Source organism: Phaenicophaeus curvirostris, chromosome 1 (assembly GCF_032191515.1).
Source record: "Phaenicophaeus curvirostris isolate KB17595 chromosome 1, BPBGC_Pcur_1.0, whole genome shotgun sequence".
In the NCBI taxonomy this organism is placed as follows: Eukaryota; Metazoa; Chordata; class Aves; order Cuculiformes; family Cuculidae; genus Phaenicophaeus; species Phaenicophaeus curvirostris.
The window spans coordinates 42375790-42402739 of record NC_091392.1 but is presented as its reverse complement, the minus strand read 5'-3'; the positions used below and the strand labels follow the sequence as shown (position 1 = coordinate 42402739).

The following is a 26950-nucleotide window of genomic DNA, read 5'->3' as shown; positions in this document are numbered from 1 at the left end:
TCATTGGGCACTGGCAGAGGCTGCCCAGGGAGGTGGTGAGTCACCTTCCCTGGAGGTGTCTAAGGGATCCGTGGATGAGGTGCTGAGGGGCATGGTTTAGTGATTGATGGGAATGGTTGGACTCGATGATCCGATGGGTCTTGTCCAACCTGGTGATTCTGTGATTCTATGATAGGTCTTTTCCAACCTAGTGATTCGGTGATGCTATGACCCCCCGGCAAGCTGCGCCCAGTTTAGGGTGCGGCCCCTTTAAGGGCGGCCCCACCCCTCGGGTTGCGCAATCGGGCGGCGGCGCGGGGGGGGGGGGGGGGATGAGGTCACATCGTCGGGCGCGCGCGCGCGGCCCCGCCCTGCCCGGCGCCTTTTTTAAAGGCTCGGCCCACGTGACCTCGCGGCTCGAAGGGGCGGGACCAGGACTAAGCCCCCGCCTCACCCCCCCCCCCCCGCCCCTCTTTCCTGCGCACGCGCGCCGGGCGGCTCGGGGCATCCAAAATGGCGGCCGCAATGGACGTGGACACCCCTAGCGGCACCAACAGCGGCGCCGGCAAGAAGCGCTTCGAAGTGAAGAAAGTGAGCGACCTCCTCCCCCTCGACTCCCACCACCCCGTCCCTCTTCCTTCGGCGGCGCGCTCCTCCAGCCCAGGCCCCGGACCGGGGGCTGCGGCGGGGATACAGGGCGGCTCCACGCTCCGCTGACGGACGAGCCCGGTTCCGCCTCAAGGGCGGGGCGGGGCCGTGCGAGAGCCCGGGCCAATGGCTGACGCCCGGCCCTGCCACCACGGGAAGCAGGGCTGCTCCCTCTCGAGGGCTGCCTGCTCCTCCTGGGGCCAAACACCCGAGCTGCCTCGTGGTGAGGGGGCTGGAGAGCAGGTCTTACGAGGAGCGGCTGAGAGAGCTGGGGTTGTTTAGCCTGGAGAAGAGGAGGCTGAGGGGAGACCTCATTGCTCTCTACAACTACCTGAAAGGAGGTTGTAGAGAGGAGGGAGCTGGCCTCTTCTCCCAAGTGACAGGGGACAGGACAAGAGGGAATGGCCTCAAGCTCCACCAGGGAGGTTCAGGCTGGACATTAGGAAAAGATTTTTCGCAGAAAGGGTCATTGGGCCCTGGCAGAGGCTGCCCAGGGAGGTGGTTGAGTCACCTTCCCTGGAGGTGTTTAAGGGACGGGTGGACAAGGTGCTAAGGGGCATGGTTTAGTGTTTGATTGGAGTGGTTGGACTCAATGATCCGGTGGGTCTCTTCCAACCTGGTTATTCTATGATTCTATGTGTGGCCGCTTTCTTTTATCTTTTCAGTCTTTAAGTCAAGCCATAGCAGTTGCTTTCCTGTCCATCTGGCTTTGTTTGCGTCCCTGAAACAGCCATAGTGCTGCTCTTCTTCTTTGCCTACAGGAAAGTTAAGGAGAAGCTCTTTATCAGGGCTACGAGGGTGATCCGAGGGTTGGAGCACCTCCCATATGAGGGCAGGCTGAGAGGGTTGGGGTTGTTCGGCCTGGAGAAGAGAAGGCTCTGAGGAGGTCTTCTAGCGGCCCTCCAGTACCTGAAGGGTCTACAGGAAACCTAAAGAGGGACTTATTAGAAGGGCACGGAGTGATAGTATAAGGGGGAATGTCTTTAAACTGAAGAGGGGCAGATTTAGACTAGACATAAGGAGGAATTTCTTCACCATGAGGGTGGTAAGGCCCTGGCACAGGTTGCCCAGGGAAGCTGTGGCTGCCCCATCCCTGGAGGTGTTCAAGGTGAGGATGGATGGGGCTTTGAGCCGCCTGGTCTGGTGGGAGGTGTCCCTGCCCATGGCAGGGGGTTTGGAACTTGATGATTTTTAAGGTCTCTTCCCACCCAAGCGTTCTATGATTCTTTCTGGTGCCACGAGTTTGTCAGCTGGGTCCTGATGGTGGTTGAAACCTATTTTGTGATGCTGTAGAGGTAGTAGAGGGACTGTGTGGACTTGTGTTGAGGTAGAATTTGAGGAAAAATGACCCCTGGATTGTATATCAGCAAACATTTCCAGTGATTTCTGCTGGAAGAATGGTCTGCAGGTGTGGTTTGAAAGTGCAGCTGACTTCAGTGATGATGGAAACCCCTAGCTCTGTGTAGGGTTTGCAGGTCTATGCAGAAGGAGGTGTTCACAGGACATGATTGCTTGTTCTTTGGAAATAGGGGCAGGTATAATAACACATGAGAGGAGCAGGGAGCGGCACCTTTTATGTGTCAGTGACATTCTTCCTCCCCAGGAAGGCAGCAAGAGGCGTTTGTTGCACGTGTGGCTCAGTACAGGTCTGTGGATAGCAAGACTAGCTTGTGTTCGGACATGAGATTAAGTACCTCAGAGTGTGGGAGAGATAAGGATACTGGAAAGTTTTATCCCATTTGCCTTGAAGCTCTTGAGAGATGAGGATCTCAGCTGTAAGGCTGGCTAGACTTGAAGTTAGAAGGTGGGAGGGAAAAATGAAATCACTACTGATCCATTTCCTGAAAGATCTCATGGTATTGTGGTGACTCTTTAAATCAGCAGTAATGAAAAATTGAAATGCTTATCAAAATTGATACTGCTTGTCGATGTCTAGCAATCTGCATTCCTCAGAATCCCAAACTGAGCGGTAGCAGTGAAAACATTGAGAGGTAAATGGAATAAAGTAGAGAAGACCTACTGCAGTATGGTCAATACAATTATATCCTGAAAAAATGAAAGGAAGCTAAATACCTGGACTGCCTGAGTAGTAGATGAAGATTATCCTGGCTATTGAAGGCAAGCCCATCTATTTAATGAATTTACAAAAGACCTGAGTATGTTTGTTGGGAGGAATTAAAGGTGCTATGCTTTTCTGCATAGCTCATCTTACTTGTTCTGAATCAGTTTTCTAAGCTTGTCATGGAAATTTGTAGCTAACCTTTCCCTTGAAACAGCATGGGACAGAGCTGTTCCTTTTTTTTGTTTATTTGTTTTTCTTTTATAAACAAAGTCTTTGAAAGGTTAATTTGGTAGTACTTTCAATTTTTTATTTTCTGCCTTGCTGGTAGGTCATTGCCTCGGAACCTTTTCACAGAGGAGATTATTCAGGAGTCTGCAAAGCCTAGAGTTAGAGGTGATTTTACTTCTTGGCCCCAAGTGCTCTGGGGAGTGATTACTAGAACAACTGCTGCAAATAATGGAAACTTCTTAACAAAATGGCATCTGGATTGGTGTTTGTACAAGGTCCTGTCCTATCAATCAGAACTGAGGATGTGGCAGGAGCTGCCTCTGCATCTTGAATAGAAATGCAGATGTTTGCATTTGTTTGACAAAAAAAGGGGGGACTATAGCAGTTATCCTGTTGTTTCTGAAGGTGGAAGGAGACTTTGGGTCTGGGAGTAGGTTAGAGGAATGTACTACTGCTTTGTGGCTTAAGAACTCACCATAAAGAGAGTTCCTCTGGGCTTCTAAGATATTCCCTTTAAAAATACATGGGATCTTGAGGAATGAAGAGGATTTCTGTGTGCTGTAAACTGAGACAAAACTATGTTTTCCTCTTTCTTTTTTTTGCTCTCCAGTGGAACGCAGTCGCTCTGTGGGCATGGGACATCGTGGTTGATAACTGTGCCATTTGCAGAAACCATATTATGGATCTATGTAAGTAAATGGTGTGGGAGACAGCTGACAGTTTGGACTTGTACGTGATACACAGCTGAAATTTCCCCCGTTGAGGTTATAATTCAGCTTTCAGTTAGGAATTAAGTCTACACAGTGTAAATACTAAGCTCTGTTTTATGTAATGCTGAAGTCCTGTAATCTATTTTCTTGACCTCTCGTCACCTTAGTGCTTTTCCCTCACCTTTTTCTTGTAAAGAGTAGAATCCCTCAGTACCACATCTACAGGTGAGGTGATATTGCTGAGTGTATTGTGGATGCAAGAAGGAGGAAAAAGGAGTATTGTGGAACTGAAGTTACTCAGGGTGGATGAGTACTGCTCACAAAAGGAGATATTGGAGCTCACAATAAGAGTTTTAGAGTTGGGGATGTTGCTATAGGTATCAACTTTTTGATGACACTATTAGGATGAAATCTTGAAACACTTTGTGCTAGACTGGTCAGGAAAGGTTTGAACTAGTGACTTCATTTGGCTCCTCCATCTACAAAAACTTCCTTGGGTAAGTTAGTAAATATTATGGGGAATGTATGGGGAATTTTGTGTCCACCTAAAGAATTGCTTGGTTACAAAGGAGAATAATCAAATGCAAATCAAATAAAAACCAAAGTGTTGCTAGTATTGGTTTGAGATTTTGCTGTGCAATCTAGATGGTTCAGTTAAAAAATATGCTTGATGTACAGGAAAATAAAGCAATAATGAAATTAAGCATACAAATTTCTGTTGTGAAGTATGTGTGCATACGCTAAGGTGCTGGTTTCAGTCTCATAAAGGATTGGTAAAGAGTACAAAACCCGTTTTTCTTCCCCAAAATTGACAAGATATTGTTGGCAACGTAACTGTTCATCTTTTTTGAGTCTGAAGGACAGAAGACATTTTAAATTAATTGAAATTTGCCAGAGGATTGTGGAGCCCCCCCCAAAAACAAGAGCAGGTACAGCTGCTTTGCCTGGGAATGGCCTGTCATGATCACATTATGATTGTTTTCTTGCACTTCGGTTTTGCACAGTAGCCCTTGGAAGCGCTAGTAACGGTTACTTGTTGTCAATAAGCTTATATCAAAATAAAATATTTCAGGGAAATAAGACCTCAAGTTTATAGTAATAACTCGTGAGAGATGCACCGAATTTCACGTTATATATAATAATTACAAAACTCCTTTTGGAAGGTTTGAGTTTTTTTTAATAAAGAGAAAATATACTGTAACACATGAGTCTGAAAATGGGTTAAGCAACTTCACTTCTCTGCTTTGGGACAAATCCATCTTCCTTTCCACACCATAGTTTCTTCTTGCTTTTTAGAAAGGGAGTGATAACACTAAAGAGAAGCAAATGAGAATAGGGAGTGTGAAATATGCTGGCGTCCTTTGATGTAAACGTATCCTTTTTAAACACTTCTAGCCTGTATCATCTTGAAAAGTAGGTCTGGTGGACACTACTTAGTCTCTCAGATTTATGAGAGAGGAAAGCATGTTGCTGTCAGGCAAATGGAGTTTTAAAGATTCGTTAGAACATGTTATATTTACAGAATGTACAAATGTATAGAGTAAATAAATAAAATCCTGTAGTACAAGAAAAATATTCACAGTAAGTGGGATATGTTGTAAGTTAATGAATGGTGGTGTGTCTCATTCTATTAATCTGCCTCAAAATTGTGTGTTCGCTATTTTTTTATAAATATTTTTAATGTGTAGCAAATAAGATATGTGAGGATAAAGGAAAGGCATGGAGGAGCTGGAAGAATGGAGAGGTGTTATTTTCGAGCAATGAATTTTGTGTGTCAGTTCTTTTTTAAAAAAAAACCAAAACAAACAATGCAAATCCTACCAAAATAGGCATGGAGTAGATTATAGGAAAAACAATAAAGGAAGAGGGCATAGGTAACTTATTTTATTTTTTTGTTTTCTGAGTTGCTCAAGCATAACACATTACCGGTTTGGGAATGAGGATGTAATGAAAAGCCTGGACTGCAAACGACAGACCAAAATTGACAGTATACAGAGTAGAAGGGGTATATAAATTGGTGTTCTGAGATCAGTGTTGGCTCTGGATTTGCTTACTTCCTTGTTACAGATCATTAATGTTGTTGAGCAACAACTTTAATTAGATTTTCAAACATAAGATGTGAAGTGATGGGAAATTGAGGAAAAATTAATAGAATGTGCAGGGAAGAACAATGTGAGATTCAATTTGATAAAATGCAGGATACAAATGTCTCCCCGTCCCACTGATGAAGAGAAACCTTGAAAGGGAGAACATTACAAGAGTGATAAGTATCCCCGGCCGTGCTAATGGCAGATTGTTAACATAACGTCAGGCTCAGGCCTCCAAAAGCTAGGATATAATAATGTTAACGTGTCCAGCAGTTCTCCTCGTGCATCTGCATTATGACTTGGTAATAATATGGCCAAAGGATTCCCTTGTGTATTCAGTGTGCAGAAGGAATGAGAAGATTTTAAATGTTCTGATTTCATTCTTCTCTGGAAAGACCCAGGTCCTGTTTAGATTTTCCTTGAGGAATGTTCTTGATGTCTTGCATAGCTTGCTCTCTGATGCTTTCATTGTAACATGGTAAGCTGGGAAATATTAAGAGATTCTGTGTTTGTTATAGTTGGTTACCTGGTCTGAAACATGGAATGTAATATCATAGTAAGATACGGGGAAAAGGACGCTGAGGAGAGTCCTTATCACTGTCAACAGCTTCCTGAAAGGAGCTTGTAGCAAGGTGGGCATTGGTGTCTTCTTCCAAGTGACAGGAGATAGAATGAGAGGAAATGGCCTCAAGCTGTGCCAGGGGAGGTTCAGATCAGACATCAGGAAAAATGTCTTCATTGAAAGGATTTTCAGGCAATGGCACAGGCTGCCCTGGGAAGTGGTAGAGTTACCATCCCTGGAGGTGTTTAAAAGATGGGTAGCGCTCCGGGATGTGGCTCAGTAGTGGACAGGTATAGTTGGTCTCAATGATATTGAAGGTCTTTTCCAACCTAGTGATTCTATGATAACTGTTACAGTTCTGAACTGTGTAAAATTTGTTGTCAAAATATCACCCCCTTTCTTTCATAGTAAGATGCAAAGTATTGCATGTGATATTCCAGCTTCACAAAGAGATAAATTGCAGAGAATTCAAAGAAGAATCTCTGGATGCTTAATAGGTTGAATCATTTGGGGTTTATAAGATGCAGAAAAGCTCAGAACTCGGTATGCATAAGTATAAGTATTTTGAGTGTGATACTAACAGGAAATTCTAAGCATCACACAAGGGTGAACTTATCCTAAGTATTTACTCGGCACTGGTGAGACCGCTCCTCGAATACTGTGTTCAGTTCTGGGCCCCTCACCACAAGAAGGATGTTGAGGCTCTGGAGAGAGTCCAGAGAAGAACAACAAAGCTGGTGAAAGGGCTGGAGAACAGGCCTTATGAGGAGCGGCTGAGAGAGCTGGGGTTGTTTAGCCTGGAGAAGAGGAGGCTGAGGGGTGACCTCATTGCTCTCTACAACTACCTGAAAGGACGTTGTAGAGAGGAAGGTGCTGGCCTCTTCTCCCAAGTGACAGGGGACAGGACAAGAGGGAATGGCCTCAAGCTCCGCCAGGGGAGGTTTAGGCTAGACGTTAGGAAAAAATTCTTTACAGAAAGGATCATTGGGCACTGGAACAGGCTGCCCAGGGAGGTGGTTGAGTCACCTTCCCTGGAGGTGTTTAAGGCACGGGTGGACGAGGTGCTGAGGGATATGGTTTAGTGTTTGGTAGGAACGGTTGGACTCGGTGATCCGGTGGGTCTCTTCCAACCTGGTTATTCTGTGATTCTGTGATTTAGTAAAATCTGAATGTAATTCCTAAGAAACTGGAGAAAATTATGCGGTGGAAATCCTGAAATGTCTCTGAAGTTTGAGAAACTAAATTGGAGAGCTCGTTCTTTACTTTGGGGATAACAAATGTTCAAACTTATTAGCCTGGTTATTTCTTTTTTCTGTTGCTCTTTTCTGAGCGAATACATGATATGTTGGGTTAGCCGAGCTATCTGTATTTGTTTCTTCACTCCCCAGTAAGTCAGTCCCTTCACAATTATAATTTAGAATGCAACATGTGAAAAGGAAGGGGAACATATACAGTGGTGACCCTTGCTCAAGCAGAAGTCGCTTTGAAGAGCTTTCATTGAATTTGCCAGTGCATTGGGCTGTTCCTGTAGCTGCTAACAAAAGATATGTAGTTTGCTTCTATTACCTGCCATTATGGCCACTTAAATATTGGGCTGTTTTTCTTGTTAGGTAAATATACTCAAGATTTCTGCAATAGAAGATGTGTAGGAAGGTGGATGGTTCTTAACAGATTCCAAGAATAAGAAGTTACCATTATATAACATGCCTTTCTGTAACTCCCTGAGTTGAAATGCTTCTGTTGCATCTTTCACAATTATTTACAGGTATTTCAGGTTTTAGCTGTATCTTTCTGCCCTCACCTCCAGATGCTCTGTCAAAAGCAAGACAAAAGAAGAGTAGTTCAGTATTTCTCCAGTACCCATTAACTGTCTGACTGGTATCACTTCTTTTGGGTCAGGAGATGTAAATTTCTTCTTTTTCTTTCAAGAGCCAGAATCATCAGTTTTCATCCTCTGACTGTGATTGTTGCTTTGTTTTACTTCTTTGGTGGCATATTGTCTTTTTTTCTGAAATGAGAGAGGTGGGATACCAAAAATTGTTTCAACTTTTGGGAGGCTTTTTTTGGGCAGCCAGAGGTAGTAGTGCTGTCAGTAGTCCAGTCTGTTTGACGTGGAAGTTAAATCTGCGTGTCTTGTTGGAAGGGTGTTACACCACCACCGGAAAACTCCTCATCTGTTTCTGCAGGAGTTCACCTGTTCTCCTAAGGTTTTGAGACTGTCATGTTTCAGACTGTATTTGCTGATCAGCAAATGTTTGAATAATGCTAAAATGAATCTCATTGCTGCTTTTCTTCCTTACCTAAGCCACATTTCTTTTCTCTCAGTCCCAGTCAAAATGCAGAGTCCTTTAAAGCCAAAAACCCCAAACCATTGTATTGTGTTCTAAGGCATACAGCTCACAGGTTAGGACTTCTTAGAGCAGGGGGGAAGGCAAAATGACATAAAAACGGGCTAGATGGGCTTCAGATCTAACATGCCCAATGTCCCGTTTCCAGCAGGCAAAGAAGAGAAGAAAAAAGATGAGTATATTGTGTGTTGGAATGTTTTCTTTCATTTCAGCAGACACTTCTTGAGTTAAAGTTTGCTTACCAGTGACCCTTTTCCTTTCAAATTAATTTCCTCTCCTTTTCCAACTACTCATCTTCTCACCAATTTCTGTTACTGTACAGGCTCGTGTCACTTATTTAAAACAGCATCATATGCCCCATGATACTCAGCAAGACTATGAGTCCATGCTGCACTAACAGTAAAATTGTTGCAGCGATCATGGGTGTCAAATTTTAAACAAATGTCGAGAGTAATTGAAGCTCTTCAACATTCTTGACTATCTTTAATTCTTTAATCAGATTTAGTTTTATTGCTGTGTGTATTGAGGGTTTAAGGAATGAAGACATCAGATGTTTCAGGTGTACTGGGTTTTATTTCTATTCTATAGGCAGGCCGGGGATTTAGCTTTGGTCTTCCTGCTGTGGTATATCGTATCTTGATATAAACCATGAACAGGTACAGGTTTCTTCAAATCTTGCAGAACATTTGTTGCTACTGAGTTCCTTTAGACCTCAGTCTTATTCTGAGTAGTTGCTCATGACCAGGGTTAACGGATCTCTCTCACAGCTTAGGAAAAATGGGCCTTTCTCTTGTTCATCTCTGGGCCTGAAGGTATTGAAAAAAATGGAGAAAGCGATGAATAAGACAGAGCAAATAAAGATCTTGTTTTTCAACCAAGCCTGTGGAGTTTGAAAGTTTTTGCATCTTTAATTGGTGAATCAAACTCTTTTTCCTCTGAGCATATTTGGGCATGCTAAAAGTGAACAGAGAATTGGAGCACATACATATGTTTTCTTTGCCAGACAGACAAGATTTGTAAAACAAGTGAGCAACAAGCCCATGTACCGAGTTCTAAGCTGATCATCTGTTGGCATGTCTTTTTAAACAGAGTTCTAGAGAAAGCATCATTTTGCAGGAAGTAGAATGTTAGTCTTGTAGGTTTGTGCCACTGGCTGTGGAGGAGTTGGAAATAGGTGGGTTTTTTTCTCCTGAAGTTTCTTCTTGAGCTGGAGCAGAAGTGAACTTTTCAGGCTCTAGAATGAAGAACCATGTTGCTGGGTTTGTTTTCTAGGTGCTTTTCTTCCTTCTTTTCTTTCTCTAATCTCCTTCATCTGTGCCATCTGACACAAAAGGTAAAACATAACCCAAACCCATAAGTCGTATTTATCTTTTTGGGGGTCATCCTAGGTACTCAGCTCTAAGGTATAGGAAGCTGAAAAAAACGAATTGTAAACTGTATTTTCTGTTGTGTATTTTGAGGCTATGCTTGCCTTTGCCGGTCTCTCTTCTATAATCTTGTGAAACTCCAGCATTACATGAGCACATTTATTTGTAAATATAAGTGATAGTACAGAGTGTCTGACAAGATAGTGAATTTGTATTTAGAGAAACCTGAGTAAGAAATTTAAGTAAACTTTCTTTCACAGTTCTGCTCCTACAACTGATTGTCAAAAGACATCTATTAATACACAAGAGAAGAAATTAAAAAATACTTATACTTACAATTTGGAAAGCAGACACGTGTTACAGGTAGATGAGCTGTGTCTGTTGCCCTCTGGAATCTTGGAATACTAAAGATGTAGAGGAAAGAAGAAAGCAAGCAGGATAAAGTATATTTTGATCTGATACTTTTGGGAAAACAGTACACGTCAAACCAACAGCTCTTGACACTTTTTGATGTAATAAATGCAGCAAAACAAAGAGATCTTCTCGCCTCTGCCTTGCTATTAGGAAGAAATCTACCAGTTGGTGTTGCATGTACATCTTCTGCTCGTGCATATATGTGCTTAATTTTTGTTTTCACAGGCATAGAATGTCAAGCAAACCAAGCATCAGCTACCTCTGAAGAGTGCACGGTTGCATGGGGCGTCTGCAATGTAAGGAAAACTGCTTTATTGCAGAGCTTGTGTGTGGTGATGCTCTCCCTTTTTTGGCATGACTTGGGACAAAACAAGTTCTATAAAATGTTTCAGGCAATCCACTGGAAAAAATAAATTGTAAACACCATACAGAGTGTTTAAAGGAGAGAGAAGTGCAAGGGGTGGGGTGTGTGTGGAAACAAAAGGGTAGAAGTTGGACAGGTGTAATTTGAAAGACAGAAGAAAATGGGGGAAGATAGGACTTAACCTTTTTTCCCTCTGCCCGTTTTTCTTTTTTGAAGAGTAATAGATCTTTCATTCTGAGCATGATTTTCCTGATCAAGGTTCTGCCTAGGAGCTACACCTTTTTGGGTTTTTTTTTTCCGCTGGTAACAGTATTACTTGGATGTCAGCATTCATAATTTGTCTTTGTGAGGCTTGATTCAAGGAGTCGATATGGGGTAACTAGGTGATTTGCTTTGCCTTTTGGAGGAAGATCGAATTGGTTCTAGTGTGCAATCTCCAGCTCTTCAATTTGTTGCCCTATGCACTTCTTCGTACGTGGACCCACTAGCATGGAACCCAGGAACTCAAACTTTCATACGTTTTAGCTAGCCTGGGCCTGAGCTGGAAGATCTAATTTTCCATAATGGAGTAACTAATTACCTGTTTCTCCGTCCCATTTTCACTATGGTGTGGGATCAAGCTACAGTGTGATCATGCTGGAACAGGATTTTAAATGTTGTAATTCTGTTTGTAAAGGAAAGAGCAATTTTTTAAACCAGGTTAGAATATTCTAGAGTCAAAATTACATTTTTTTTTGTGCAAGAGTTACCACAAGTGAAACCTTGTTTATAAGTAGTTGTATAAGGTATGGAAAAGGTTGTCCTTGTGAAACATGTAACTGATTTTTTTTTCTTTTTGATTTTGTAAGTTTCTTTTTATTCAGGCTTTGGTTTGTCCAGAAGACTTCCAGAAATCTTCAGCGTGTATACACACATATCATCCCTGCTACTTGCTGAAATCCTCTTTCTCTTGTCTTTCTGATTGTTTCTTATCAGCATCTGCTCTGCCAGTCTTAGCAGCTGATAAACTCTGTGTTCTTTCCTTCATCAGAAATCAGTCACGCACTGTGTACCAGGCTTCCTGCTGCCATTTCATGAATGTTCCCTTCCTCTCTGAAAATGTGGATCAGTTGCTTGGTGTTTGCCAGTGAGCTGGCTGAGCAGTTCTCCCCACCTCTGCCTGCAAACGCTTGCTGCTCTCTTCTTACTGTGATGCTTTCGATGGTAGTTTTCACATTGAGATATGTTCACTTGTACTGAAATGATGTGATTGGAACTTTCTCTTCCAGCATGCTTTCCACTTCCACTGCATCTCTCGCTGGCTCAAAACGCGCCAAGTATGTCCACTGGACAACAGGGAGTGGGAGTTCCAAAAGTAGGTATTCTGCATGGATTTCAATATGAAAAATCCAGTCGTTAATAGAAATTATCAGTGTCCTTGGGTGGGTGATCTCTTTCGTTTGTGGATCTAAGGGCATAGTTATTGTGGGAAAGGGTTTTATCCCCCTACTTTGCTGTATAGGCACCTTTCCTTAGTCATCCAGTGGTAAATAAGCTCTGGAGGAAGCCCACATAGCTGTGGGGTAAGTGGGAGCTGTTAAAAAGGAGTCATTTCTATTGACATTCTCTCTAAAGAATGGAGAGCAGAAGAGGAATGGAGAATGCTGTACTGCCACGCGAGCAATTTGGGTTTAGAAAATGGCCTGAATTTAGCTGCCAAGGTGATGTTCCAAAGCATTTCTGCTGAGGTGCCAGGAGTCTTATTGGGTCCCTTTGTATCTTGACGATTTGTTTTATAACTCTAACGGGCTCAAAGATTAAATACAGCATCTGGAAATCAAGTGTCCATGTAGCCATTGCTACAGCCTTGGCCCAGTTATTAATAATTTCTGTATTCTTTGGGCTTTGTGTTTTTCAAAGGTCTGTTATTTAATAATAGGAGAACCATGGATGGGGTTTTGAGGGATGGTTCTATTTTGAGAGGTAATTGCACATTGAGAGTAGTTAGGACGTTTTCCTGTCACTTGTCATTCTGCACCATTTATTCATTAATCTTTTCTTAACTCTCAACTTTCTCTCTCCCTGACCTCTTTTTTTTTTTTTTTCAAAGCACCAAACACATTAATACTAACCAGAGTCCAGATTAAAAAAGCAAACCAGTTATTACAACTGTTCAGGATTGTCTCTGGGATCTGGTTCACAATCAGTTGCACAAATAGTCATTGACATGACAACTTGTGTACCAGAGTTTTGATATTAAGATGTTTTAATGAACACTTAATGAAAACTGAGCCCCTGTTGCCTGGCTGATGGCTTAATATTACATGGGGAACAAAGATGAGAAACGGAGACATGAATTAGTATAATCTACTGGGTGCTCATTAACACGTTGAGGGGTATAACAAGCTTTGGCCTTCTTTTCATGCCGGATAGATTCGAAGCCTGATTCAAGGCAAAAGGTGATGATACCGAGGGTCCCTTGCATGTGATCTTGTGGATTGCTCAGGCTTTGTTGTAACTTCTATCTGGATAGACGTTGAGGGGAAGTGAAATATGGAGAACTTCCTAAGGTTTCCATGGGATAGCATTTCACCTTCATCTGGTTTACATGTTAGTTACGTCATGGTAGAATGAAAATAAATCTGCCCATATTAGCACTAGTATGAAACAAAATTTTGAAAAAAACATTAACATCTTATCTGTTCGCAGGTATGGACACTAGAGAGATGGTCACCACGCTTCTTGTTATGTCATCGGCCTCAGTTGTTCTTGTCTCTATGGGTTTATTTTGACAACTTCAAAGATCAGTGATGTATACAGTTCTTCAATCTTCATTTCTCCCTGTTGTATACCATTGAATAAAATCTTGCTGGAGCTTCCTGTCGAAGTTCATTGTCTTGTGTTCTGGAGCGGGCAGTCAGTGAATGAGGGAAGAGAATTGTCTGCAGATGGGAAACTTAAGTTAGGCAACTTTTTAAGCTGGGCAGCTGCTCTTGTCTCTGTGCCAGTTTTTGTCTGTGAATTTGGTCTTACTCCCACGCAGCCGAGAGCCGCACCTCTGGCTCCGAGGTCAGCAGTATCCTCTGTCGTGTAGTGCAATGGGTGCAGGACTTGGCTTGGCTGAGTGTGATTTATGCAAATAGCATTTCAGGTGGACATGCTTTCTTGTGGCTGAGTTGAAATGATGATCTATGCAATTAGAGGTTGTGTCATTATTAGAAGGTACTCTCTCTCGTTTCTGTTCTTGTTTGACTAGACCAGCTTCCCTGCACAGAAGTTTACTAACTGTTCGCAGTTCCATCTGTTTAGCTTGGGAGACATTAACTGAATGTTAGTTTTTATCAGGGCTCATAAAGCACATTAATGCGTCAGGTGAAAGTAAATTCAGGAAATTAACAAGCCAGATTGGCTGGAAAAGTAAAAGCAAGCAGTGTATGAACAAATTAATTGTTGATTGTCTTTCTACAGGTATTTTCCCAGTACAAACCAAGCTGTAATTCTTACTGGCCCCAAATTATTACTCTGAAAACTACAGAATGTTGATGTCTCCTGTGCCAAATGGCCTGGTGTCCTCGCTGCATCAGATTTTGGCCCCTTCAGCAGATGCTGAGAACTCAGACAACGTCCAAGAAAACTCTGGAACCCTCTGTGCAAGGACATGGACCTGTTGGAGTAGGTCCAGAGGAGGCCATAAAAGTGATCTGAGGGCTGGAGCATCTCTCCTGTGAGGACAGTTTGAGTTGGGGTTGTTCAGCCTGGAAAAGTGAAGGCTCCAGGGGGACGTTATAGTGGCCTTCTAGTACTTAAAGGGACCTACGGGAAGGATGGGGGCAGACTTTTTAGCAAGGCCTGTTGTGACAAGACAAGGAGCAATGGTTTTAAACTAAGGGAGGGTAGATTTAGACTAGATATAAGGAGGAAATTTTTTACAATGAGGGTGCTAAAACACTAGCCCAGGTTGCCCAGGGAAGTATTGGAGGCCCCATCCCTGGAAACATTCAAGGACAGGTTGGATGGGGCTCTGAGCAACCTGATCAAGTTAAAGATGTCCCTGCTCCTTCAGGGGGGTTGGACCAGATGACCTGTAATGGTGCCTTTCAACCCAAAGCATTCTATGAAATCCGTCCTGCTACAAGGGGTTGTGTCCCTTGTGTGTCAGCAGTGGTAGATACAGTAAATATCTTTCAGTGGTTGTTCCTGATGCCACCTTTGGATTAACACTTTGTTGCTGGCTGTTAAGGATGGGAAATTTGATAGCTGGTGTTAAACAGTGTGCTGTAGTGACAGGGAATAAAGATGGTCATTGATGGACTCCGAACTTGCAGGTTTTTCAGTAATTGCTGAGGCTTTCTTTAATCTGCAGCGAGTAAATGTCAGGATTATTTTATCAGCTGGTGTCAGTACTCTGAAATGATAGGCTTTGCTGTGCTCTACCCTGAAGAAGAGAAAAGGAAGAACTAGAATCCAGAGAGTTTATAGATGGATGGTTTATTTACCAGTTTCAGTGGGTAGAAAGCTCATCCTGAATTTGCAAGGTGGTTTTGGTGGTTTGGATGGGGTCAGGAATGGAACAGAGAGGGGGTAGATGATCTCAACAGTGGTCAAAGCATTCATCCAGGCAACAAGATATCCAGGTTAAATGCCATTCCCTAAAATCTGGGCTCCTATTGATATCCTGTCCAGCAGAGTGAAAATATCAGATGTTGCTGTTTATGATAGTCCATTTTGAATACAGTGTTTGGTTTTTCAGGACCTGGAACCCAGATGCTCACTGATCAGGGAATTTATTTCCTTGAGAATTTTGTTTTGAGTCCAGCCACATCGTTCTGATCTCCCTTGAATCTGTGCATATTGCCTGGAGTGTATTTTTTCATCTGTGGGCAGACATCAGTGCAGGCATTTCCCTCTCCTTTGTGGCTTCATGTGCATTTGCACACAAGACAAGACGGTTTCTTTTTCTACCCTTTTTTATTGCTTCTGTTTTTTAATGGATCCCTCCAAATGGCAGGCTACAGGCACTCTCCCCACACACCCTCTGAACCTCGGTTCTGCTGCAGGATGTGAGGCCCTAGCTGTTAAATTTTATTTCAGATGGCTTTTGTAGTGTGTCCCAAACCTGCTTTTCCCAAATGGAACAACATATGGACTTTAAAGCAGCAATTGCTTACAGACCTGGGAAACTAAATCCTTTTTTCAGCTGCTGCCCATTGAAATGACTCTGCTGCTGTTTCCCTGCCGCAAAGGGCAGCTCCGGCGCAGGGCTACGGGCAGGCCCGTTTTCTATAGCACATTTAAGAGTTGTGTGTGGAGGGAGAAGGAAAACCTTCAGCAAGCAACCTAAGAGAGGAGCTCTGTGGCACAGGGAGCATCAAGAGAAGGTAAGAAGGATCTGTTTTATCCAAAGGCACAAAGAGCACCATTTCCCCAGGGCATGGTTGCTCGCTCAGGCTGCCATCGCTTTGTCCCGGCTTTTACGGTTCAGCCTCTATCTCTGCTGGATGTGGTGTTGGTGGGAGGGGGAAGCGCCGTTCTTTCACGCTGCCTTTTTCTTTTTTCCTTGAAGCAGCAATAATTTTCAGCTACAGTTGGAAAATACAGAGAGCTTTTTGGGGTGGAAGGAGAAATTGGACACATTCCTAAGCATCCTGGGAGGAGGCAGGTGTGCAGGGAAGAAATTATGACCATGTCAGAGCTGTTTGCCTGTCCTGTAATTGGAGGATGTGTCTGATCTGTGGACCCAAAAAGAAAATCAGGAGGAGATGATGCTTAAAATTGCAGAGAGTGGCGTATGCTGCACCTGCCTGGCTTAGAGAAAAACAAATCACAGGTAGAACTGCTGCCGAGCAGAAGGTAATTTTGACATTTCTGATGTTTTCTGTGAGTCTTTCAGCTGAGATGAGTTGCAGGGCCTGGTGGAGAGCACTCTGAGAAGGCCAAAATGACCAGACAGAGGCTTCCTTCTTTCCCTTTTGGAAAGGAGGCAACGAGCTCCATGTGCTGCGCAGCACTGGCCGTGCCTCGAGCGACAAATCCCTTGCTGCTCTTGCATAAAAATGCCAGGATTGATGTGGTGCTGAGATGGCACGTTGAGTTGTGTGGAGGGTGGGATGGAACAGACAGCAAGCAAACAGAGCAGCAGTGTGAGGCGGAAACTAAGAGTGTCAAGTTTCCCCCTTAAAATCACCATCCAGGCCATATATCAAAATAACGACAGGCTGTTAGGAGTCTGCTGGGTGAAAGGCGCCTGTTAACTGAGAAGAATGGTTAGAGTCTCCACCAGTTTGACAGCTTGTAGCAGCAAACCGTGGAGTGGACTTCATGGTTGTGTCCTCCTGCTGCAGAGGTTGGAAAGGATGCTTAAAGGTCACATAGTCCACCCCTTGTACAACAAGCAGAGACATCTTCAACTGTATGAGGTTGCTCAGAGCCCCATCCAACCTGACCTTGAGTGGGATTCCAGGGATGGGGCATCTATGACCTCTCTGGGTGACCTTTTCCAGTGTGCAGGCAAAGGCGCTAGCATCCATCAGTCCTCTTCCAGCTAGCTCGTAATGAAGAAGCTAATGGTTTCCTAACATGGTCTGAGGCCACAAAATGCTTGACAAAGCTGATGTGAAGATGAGCCAAGCAGCACCGGTGTTGTGCAAGCTGGAGCAAAGCCACTGCAGGCAGAACTGAGGCACCAGGAGGGAAGGACCCACACAGGTAGATGTTTCTGGAAAACTCCCTTCGACAAAGGCATCAGGGCAGAGGATGGCAGCAGCACCGCTTCCCTGACTGACACTACCGTTCTGTCAGCTACAATGGGTTGGAAGATAACTCGGGGAAGAGGCAGACACCAAGATGAAGTTGCTACGTGTGCTTGCCCAAGACACTGCTCCCCTCAGCAGGCAGGTGAGGAGATGTCCGGGTGGATGGGGGCTACCCTTGCTGGAAAGCACAAGCTCTTCCCCTCAGCAGCATGAGAATGCTCCCACATTGTTCTTGGGTAGCAGGAGCGTGGTGCTGCCATGGGACGGCAGAGAGGCACTTGCAAGCTGTGGAACCGATGCCTGTGAGTGGTGCTTGGCCTGCCTGCTCCCTATCCTTTCCCTGGTTTGCCATCAGCTCCTGTGCTCTTGTCCTACAACAGCTGCTTTGCCACACAGTGAAGGGGCAAGCCCCTAGGCAGTGAATGAAGGCATTTTCCTACTGCGGGGAGGAGGAGGGAGGTGGATGTGGAGAAGCATCCCTTGCTTCCCTTCCTTGCTCACCCTATTGTCTTCCTCCCCATGAAACCTATGGGAAGAGTGAGCTCTTCTTGCCTGCATTTAATAGAATCATAGAATCACCAGGCTGGAAAAGACCCACTGGATCATCGAGTCCAACCTTTCCTATCAATCACTAAACCATGCTCCTCAGCACCTCATCCACCCATCCCTTAAACACCTCCAGGGAAGGTCACTCAACCACCTCCCTGGGCAGCCTCTGCCAGGGCCCAATGACGCTTTCAGTGAAATATTTTTTCCTAATGTTCAGCCTAAACCTCCCCTGGTGGAGCTTGAGGCCATTCCCTCTTGTCCTGTCCCCTGTCACTTGGGAGAAGAGGACAGCTCCCTCCTCTCCACAACCTCCTTTCAGGTAGTTGTAGAGAGCAATGAGGTCTCCCCTCAGCCTCCTCTTCTCCAGGCTAAACAACCCCAGCTCTCTCAGCTGTTCACTTATAAGGCCTGTTCTCCAGCCCCCTCACCGGCTTCGTTGCTCTTCTCTGGACTCGCTCCAGAGCCTCAACATCCTCCTTGTGGTGAGGGGCCCAGAACACAGGATTCGAGGAGCGGTCTCACCAGTGCCGAGTACAGAGGGAGAATAACCTCCCTGGACCTGCTGGTCACGCTGTTTCTGATACAAGCCAAGATGCCATTTGCTTTTCCCTGCAAGTTCACTCTACCAGTATTGCTGCCAGCTTTAACCTTCTCTGAGCAAATGTGCTGCTCCCCTCACCACATGCTCTGTACGTTGCTTCCTTTTCTTCCCCAATGCAGTAGTTTTTGCAGCAAGCCTGTTGCCGCTTGCTGCGGGTCATCTGAGGTGCACGGACAGATTCCACACACCGCTCCCCCCACTGCCTCTGTTCCCCACTGCTCGCTCAGGTCTGCTCTCCTCTTTCACTTTCCCTCTCTCTGATCTGGTTCCCATGGAGATTCAGGGGCATCAATGGTTCTGTTTTGGCTCACCTGGGCTGAAGTTGCATCCAATCCCAGAAGTCAAGCTTCAAGTTACTGGAAGGTCTGTTTTATCTCTCTGTGACTTGATTCCTTCCCAACGGGACATTTGCCTATTGTCTCGCTTTTTTTCAGCTGCTTTCCAGCCTTTCCTATTTGGATGCAGAGGAGGATGCAGCCCAGTGGCAGCACAGCTTCATGGGCCTTCACATTGTGCCATTGCCAGCAAAAGTCTTCAAAAGGGTGAAAAAATGCGTTTAAGGTCACAATTTTAAAAGTCTGTTGAAAATTAGCTCCAGTAGGTTTTGGAAAGAACAGATGTGGGCACGGGGATGCACCACTGCCTGCTGCCTCGCTGAATGTACCCGCTCCACCGCAGCAGCCTGGGGATTGTGTCGCCTTTTCTTTCCATATGACTGTGAATAGATGTCTCAGTCACCTCCTTTCTGGGTCTTTGCATGAAAGGTGAGTCTTGGCTTCACTGCTCCAGCACGTAAGACAGGAGGAGGGCATGGCAGTCGCCTCTGGGAAGATGCAAGAGGTGCCAGGATGGTAGTTACCAAAACTCAAGATGGGACTGCAAAGGAATACGACCGTGACACATCAGGATTATCTGTCCACGGGACATCAGGTAGATATTTTCCATTGATCTCTGTCACAGGCAGATGATTCCAAATGGCAGCACTCTGGTGGTACTTCGGAGAACATCCTGCTCTTCTGGTTGTGCTGTTCTTCCTTGGTCACTCTCATCTCCTCTTTGTTTTCCTGTGCTGGGTCTCCAGTGGATGCTTCTGTGCTGGGGAAGGGGACTAAAGGAGGTTTTCTTCTCTGTAGGCACAGCCTGCTTGGTACTCTTTCCATCTCCTTTCCTCTTCCATGCCCTAGAATACATTGTCTACAATGTAGATCAACAGGGCATTCATCTCCTGTCTGCTCGCTGAGAGAGGTGACGTACTCTTGGAACAGTCTCTTCATCCCAGTTGTGTTGGATACATCAAAATGATTCATTTTGACACTTTAGATGTGAAATGCTATGATTTTTTAATGAAAAACATGGGCTTGGATGTTTTGTGTTCTCCCCCCTCGCCCCAACAAATGTCAGTATTGTGGATTGTTTGAAGGGCATGTGTTTGCCAAAATTCATCCCAGAGCTACAGCCTTTTCCATAAAATGCGAGTTCGGATTGGTATGGTTTCAACGTGCAAGTCATTATGGTTGTCACAGAACTCTTGTGCTCGGGTTCAGACTTGGGGGTGTGAGCTGGCTCCAGGTGCCAAAGCTCTCATCCTGTTGCTCCACATGGAGTGAGTGGCCATTCATCTCCCTGCTCAGCTGAGTGGAGCCCGAACATTTAAAATACTCATAAATCACTGATCTCTGAAACACTCGGAGATCATAGAGTCACAGAATCATAGAATCACCAGGTTGCAAGAGACTCACTGGATCATCAAGTCCAGCCTTCCTATCAAACACTAAACCATGCCCCTCAGCACCTCATCCACCCGTGTCCCTTAAACACCTCCAGGGAAGGTGACTTAACCACCTCCCTGGGCAGCCTGTCTACAAGGAAAGATAATAGTTCTGTGAGGATCATCCCTGAGCCTTTGGTTTCTCCAGAAGCCTTCCGACAAGGTAGACCTTAGGGAACTGATGTGAGGAACAATCTAGACTTGTCCTCCCGGGCAGATATGTTGGATGATGTCTCTTGGTGCCACTGTGTATGTTTCCTGCAGGATGGTGAGATGGCAAAGAGATGTTGCTGCAAGGTAGGAGGTAGAATGAGATGCCCCATCCCTTTTCAGGCATTTTAGGATATATTTAAATTTATTAATGTGTGATCTTGAATCAATTGACTTAAATGTGAATCCTAGTGGGTCCAAGTGGACACCATTACAAGAAGCAGCTGAGAGAGCTGGGGTCGTTCAGCCTGGAGAAGAGGAGGTTGAAGGGAGACCTCATTGCTCTCTACAACTACCTGAAAGGAGGTTGTGGAGAGGAGGGTGCTGGCCTCTTCTCCCAGGTGACAAGGGACAGGACAAGAGGGGATGGCCTCTAGCTCTGCCAGGGGAGGTTCAGGCTGGACATTAGGAAAAAAAAAATGAATGGAAAGGGTCATTGGGCACTGGCAGAGGCTGCCCAAGGAGGTGGTTGAGTGACCTTCCCTGGAGGTGTTTAAGGGATGGGTGGATGAGGTGCTGAGGGGCATGGTTTAGTGATTGATAGGAATGGTTGGACTCAGTGATCCAGTGGGTCTTTTCCGACTTAGTGATTCTGTGATTTCCAGAAGGGTGAAATTCAGAAAAGCCTGTGTTGGATTTGCTTCACAAGGTTTTGGCGTATTTCTTGGGCCTTTTCCCCCTCCCTCCAGGTGCCCCCTGTGAAAATCAGCTGCTTTTCAGACAGTCACCAGCTGTTCATAAACCCAAACAACAGTCTCCTCCTTTTGGCCTAGATGCTACTTGTCTTTAAAACCCGAGATTGGCACCCAGAGGCGCTGTCTCTGCTGATGAGAAACGGAGCCCATCCTTATTCCATTTCCATATTATGTACAACGTCTCTCTCAAAAATTGCTTTTACTGTTTCTGCAGCCACTGTGCTCGTGTGACATTTCTGTCCTGGGTTGCAACCACATCCACTGCCTCACCAGCACAGCTTGTCCTGCTTACATCTGGAGACCTCCGAGGGGGAGAACGACATCCATCAAAGAGGGACACAGTGAATCCTCAAAACCAGAAACAGCTGCAGCGTTTGTGCTGAAAATCAGTGTTAAAGCCTTGGCCGTTACTTGGTTTGCAGCTGTTTCCTCAGCCCGACGCTATAGGTTGCATTGGCCGAACACAGCTATGGGTGCTCTTTTATATCTGGGGCTGTGGCCACTGTTGAACCGTCTACTGAAGCACCAAATCCAGCCTCATTCCCTTTCTCCTTTCCCACTTGTCTCTGCTGGTGTCAGAACCCCATTTTTGGCTTATACCCTTGGGCTCTTCGTCAAGCTCTTTCAATTGTCTTTAGATGCAGGATCTTCAGTAGCACTTAATCGTAGGGTCGTCTCTGAGCAGCAGCCCACGGAGAACCCCCCGTCATTCAGACGGGAGGCACCTGTGGCTGGTGGTGTCTGCTGAGGTGGCACATGCTCCTCAGGGCTTTACGTGGAGAGCGGATGCTCCTCGGGCAAAGCTGGTGACCTCAACCCAGCTCCTTTCTGCTGCCCGTAAATCACATTAGAGTATATCAAAGCCCTGAACTGTCAGTGCTATCTAGATGTAAATACTGTAATTATCCTAAGTAAAATTAGCAGTTTATCAGACTTCCTGTGTTGAATCTTTTTCTTACAGCCTTTTTTTTTTTCCATCACAGATTTGATTTGCCGTAGACTTTATGTGAGCCTGCATTATAAATCTCTGGCTTTCAAACACTACTTGACATCGTAAGCCATTGCAGCAGCTAATTGGCAGCTGCTCAGATTATTATTTTACTGAAGAGAAGGCTTTTTTTTTTTTTCCTGACGGCCTTGAAATTTGATGGTCCCTTCCAAAAAAGCTTTGTCCATGTAATGAGCGATGCTGGATCTGCACCGAGGTCCTGTGGGATCCAGGTGTGGATGCAGCCCTACACGGATAAAGAAATGAGGCTGTGTCAAGGAGCATGTGAGGAGAGGAAAGGGTTCCAGCCTTCCTCATCCCCAGCATAGCAGAAGGTGGCAGCATCATGCGGTGAACGCAAAGATGACCTCTTCGCCCACAGTCCCCACCAGCGACTGATTCCATGGATGCCTCCCAGTCAGACGAGGCTGCTGCCAAGGTAGGTGCTTCAGAGAGGAGCTTGCACAAAGCTGTGCTAGCTTCAAAAGTTATAAATAACACAGTCAAAGCTTTCTAATGATGATATCGGGCTGTAGAGTTCAAACCATGTGAAATATTTTTTTTTCTTTATCAGAAACGAACGCTGCTGAGCAAAATGACTCCAGTAACAGGGAAGCTGTGTTTTTCTCTGCTCACCTCCCTGCAGCAAAAGCAAGCGGGCAGTCTGCGCAGGCACCTCGCCGTGAGTTACAAGTGGCAGATTAAAAAACCAAAAGGGGATGTAGTTTGAACGCATCAAAAAAAATGAACCTTTTCTCTCACGCGTCTTTGCACGGCATCAGGAGACAAGCAATGTTATTGCTTTTGTTCCAGCAGAGCCGGGCATGGCAGGTTCATCTCAGGTGTTTTTCCTGCCTTTGACTGTCAGCCTTTCCACCAGCTCCACGCCTAGTGAAGGTGATTCAGAAAATGAAACGTGACTAAACAACACTCATCTTAATAGCTTGTCTTGGCCAAGGCCAGCTAGGAATATAGCTGTGTTATTATCACGAGCTGGAAGGCAAAGCTCTTTACTTCATTAGCAGGAACAACAACAAAGTGGTGTTGCCAAAGGTAGAGCCAGAACTAAAATATTGCATACAAAATAGAAAAAGACCTGGAATAAACCGCTCAATATGGATCGAATTTTTTTTTTCTTGGACTAAACAGGCTCAGAAAGCTCCAATGGCTTGTGAGAGGCTGACGGAAGAAAACATGGGACAACACGCAGTGATCAATATGATCCAAGTGAAGCCATTTAATCAAAGTTCACAACACATTTTATACCTTACTTGCTGAAGCAAGCCATTGTTTTACAAACTGATTTGACAATTCTTCATTAGCAACAAGTAATCATTAGTTACAATACATTATTCTATTTTCCCATGAGAAATAGCTATGTGAGCATTTCAGTCTACAAATTGATAGACTACAAAGTAACAAGTCAAGGACTACTGAGGAAAGCTTCCCGTGAGAAATGAGAGGAGTATAAGGTAGAACAACTCTCTGTTGTTGAAAAGAGAAACCTTGAAGACAGTGTGTCAGTTACAGCAGCTACTTCTTCTGCAAAGTTAGCTTTAATTCTAGTGCAAAAGCTGTGAGGCCTTATGCTAAGGTGCTTTTATTTCATTTAGCATAAGCTGCTCAGTGCTTGGGGTGCTCATTATATGTCCTCTGGTTCGTAACCACCCATCAAGAGGCTCCTTGAAAAGAAGGGGTTTGTCCAACATCTTACTGCCCCAACGGCTGGCGTCCTGAGGTGATGCCTCGAGATGAGAGCCAGGGGCTACAAGTGAATGCTTAAAGGCTGGAGACTGAAGAATGGCAGTACAACTGAAGAATGGTTAGTACAACTACTAACCAAAGAGGTTTTACATTTTGGACTGACTACAGTTCTGGAACCAGGACTGGCATCGACTTTGTGTTTCCATTCCCAGCCATTGAAAAAGAGCTGAAGAGCTACAGGTGGAGTAAAGTCAGAGAGGGCTGAATTCCTTATCATGGGATTAACATAACCAGGTTTAGTTTTGGTGTTTGGTTTTTTTTTTTGTTGTTGTTGTTATTAAAGGCTCTCCAATATTGAGAAGTCTTTTCACTGATTAAGGATAACTTCTTTCAAAGAGGAGATTTCATACCCCAGCTGGACTGGGAGCAGCTTCCCCCAGCAATGAGGACATGGAGGGGTTGCCTTCTCTTACGAGAGCGGTTCATCAGAAGTACAAAACATGAGCATAAAAAGCAGAAAGACCTGCAGTAAACCCTGCTTATCTTGGAAAGAGGAACAGGGTGTTTATCTCATTGTAACAACAAAATGTCCTTTGGTTTTGTTCAAAATTTTCATTCTATCTTGGGCTATCTTCTGCATCTTAAGTAGGTCAAGCTGCCCCGAAGTCCACCGTGAACATACCTGAAAGCAACACGTGCTGTACCTTGAGCATCTAAACTGTCGTCTTCTTCCTCCTCAGTCCACTGTATAAACGTATTAAAACAGCCTTCGGAGCAAGGAACCCATCTGATCGTGGGATTTCCATTTTCTCTCCGTGAGATGGACATCTGCTCCGCTCCACACCTCCCGATTTCCCCAGCTGTGCCTCTGCTCCCCTCCCAGGCGCTTGCAGGCACTGCCAGAGGAGCCCCAGCACCTGCCTGCGCAGGTGAGCTGGGAGGCGGCTGTGGGAAATGAACACCAAACATCTCCAACAGCTTTTAGGGACTTGTGTGGAGACCATCCCAGTGGACACCACGGTGTGCCAGGCTGTGCTACCAACTCTCTGACACAACGCGCCCAGGAAAATTGCTTGCTCTCACGGCAGCATGTCCTCCTAAAGTGCCATGAGTGAGGAATGTGGCTGGAAGTGCTTCATCCAAGCCACGTATGTTCGTGCCAACTTCAGGAGGAGATATGCAAGCTGGCAGAGATGCTCTGGCTTCCTTCTTTCCTTGAATTACTTCCATCACCATTTTTCCCCATACCATTGCTTTGGATTCAGCTGCAGCATAGAATCACTAAGTTGGAAAGGACCCACTGGATCATCAAGTCCAACCATTCCTATCAGTCACTAAACCATGCCCCTCAGCACCTCATCCACCCGTCTTTTAAACACCTCCAGGGAAGGTGACTCAGCCTGAAGCCTGAAGAAGACAAGGTAATGTATTTCTCCTGGAAAGGATAAGCTTCAAGATGTTGAGTCCACAGGCATGTTTGCATGCAGACTGGGGTTCAAAGGGACAGCAGGAAGAGAAATAGAGTCCTGGCTCTCCCTTTTTGAAAATGCTGTGGGCAGCAGGGAGAGCTGAAAATCTCAGCAAACCCCCTGTGCTCTCTCAGTCTGACGCTGCCGTCTTTCCAGGACGCTGGGCTCTCCCTCCACCTCAGCCTTCTCATCAGTGAGCCTGGAAAAGCAGCATGAACATTGGTAGCATGGGGTATAGAAATGACTACTCAGAGTCTACAATGCTCCGGATTGGAAAACTGCAGCACAAGCGCTTTTATTATTTAGGTGCTAAGCACGTACGGTAATTATTCAGCGCTCATCTGTTTGGGCTGCTTTCTAAGTCTGGGTTAAAAAAACAACCCACCACAAATCAGTCATCAGGAAAGATGTCTCGAAAAGACGAGGTAAGGTAGGGGAGTTTCTGTAGTGAGTCACGGCGAGATTAGAATTTTTTGCAGATGACACCAAACTGGGCAGGAGTGTGGATCTGCCTAAGGGTAGAAGGCTCAGCAGAGGGACCTGGACAGGCTGGACCAATGGGCTGAAGCCAATTGTAGGAGGCTCAACAAGGGCAAGTGCCGAGTCCTGCAACTGGGGCACAACAACCCTGTGCAGTGCTACAGGCTTGGGGAGAGTGGCTGGAAAGCTGCCTGGAGGAGAAGGACCTGGGAGTGTTGGTTGACAGTGGCTGAACATGAGCCAGCAGTGTGCCCAGGTGGCCAAGAAGGCCAATGGCATCTTGGCTTGGGTCAGAGATGGCATGGCCAGCAGGAACACGGAGGTCCTCCTCCTCCTATACTCAGCATTGGTGAGACTGCTCCTTGAAGACTGTGTTCAGCTCTGGGCCCCTCGCTACAAGAAGGACGTTGAGTTCCTGGAGCGTGTCCAGAGAAGAGCAACAAAGCTGGTGAAGAGCCTGGAGCAGAAGTCTTACGAGGAGCAGCTGAGGGAACTGGGGTTGTTTAGCCTGGTGAAGAGGAGGTTGAGGGCAACCTTATCACTGCCTGGGTTTTGGTCTCTTTTCCCAAGTGACAGGTGACAGGACAAGAGGGAATGGCCTCAAGCTGCACCAGGGGAGGTTCAGGATGGACATCAGGAAAAAAATTTTCACGGAAAGTGTCATTGGGCACTGGCAGAGGCTGCCCAGGGAGGTGGTTTGGGTTCAGATTAGATATCAGGAAAAATTTCTTTACCGAAAGAGTCGTGAGGCATTGGCACAAGCTGCCCAGGGAAGTGGTGGAGTCACCGTGCCTGGAGGTGTTGAAAAAAACGTTCTGATGAGGCGCTTTGTGAAATGGTTTAGCAGGCACGGTGTTGTTGAGCTGATGGTTGGACTTGATGATCTTAGAGGTCTTTTCCAACCTTAATGATTCTATGATTGTAATTTATGGGTGACTTCCCATCCTCGGATGTCTGTTCTGAGCAGCATCTTCCCATTCCTCTGG

General features: G+C 45.3%; 1 protein-coding gene across 1 annotated transcript; it reads left to right on the top strand.

Annotated features, from left to right (window-relative positions):
• The first annotated feature begins 447 nt into the window (after positions 1 to 447).
• On the top strand, positions 448 to 13635 carry RBX1 (ring-box 1). The gene is made up of 5 exons (XM_069855164.1): positions 448 to 570; positions 3528 to 3606; positions 10631 to 10701; positions 12038 to 12123; positions 13458 to 13635. Exons 1-5 carry the CDS (start codon positions 493 to 495, stop codon positions 13468 to 13470), a joined length of 327 nt encoding a protein of 108 aa, XP_069711265.1. The 5' UTR covers positions 448 to 492; the 3' UTR covers positions 13471 to 13635.
• The last annotated feature ends 13315 nt before the right edge of the window (positions 13636 to 26950 follow it).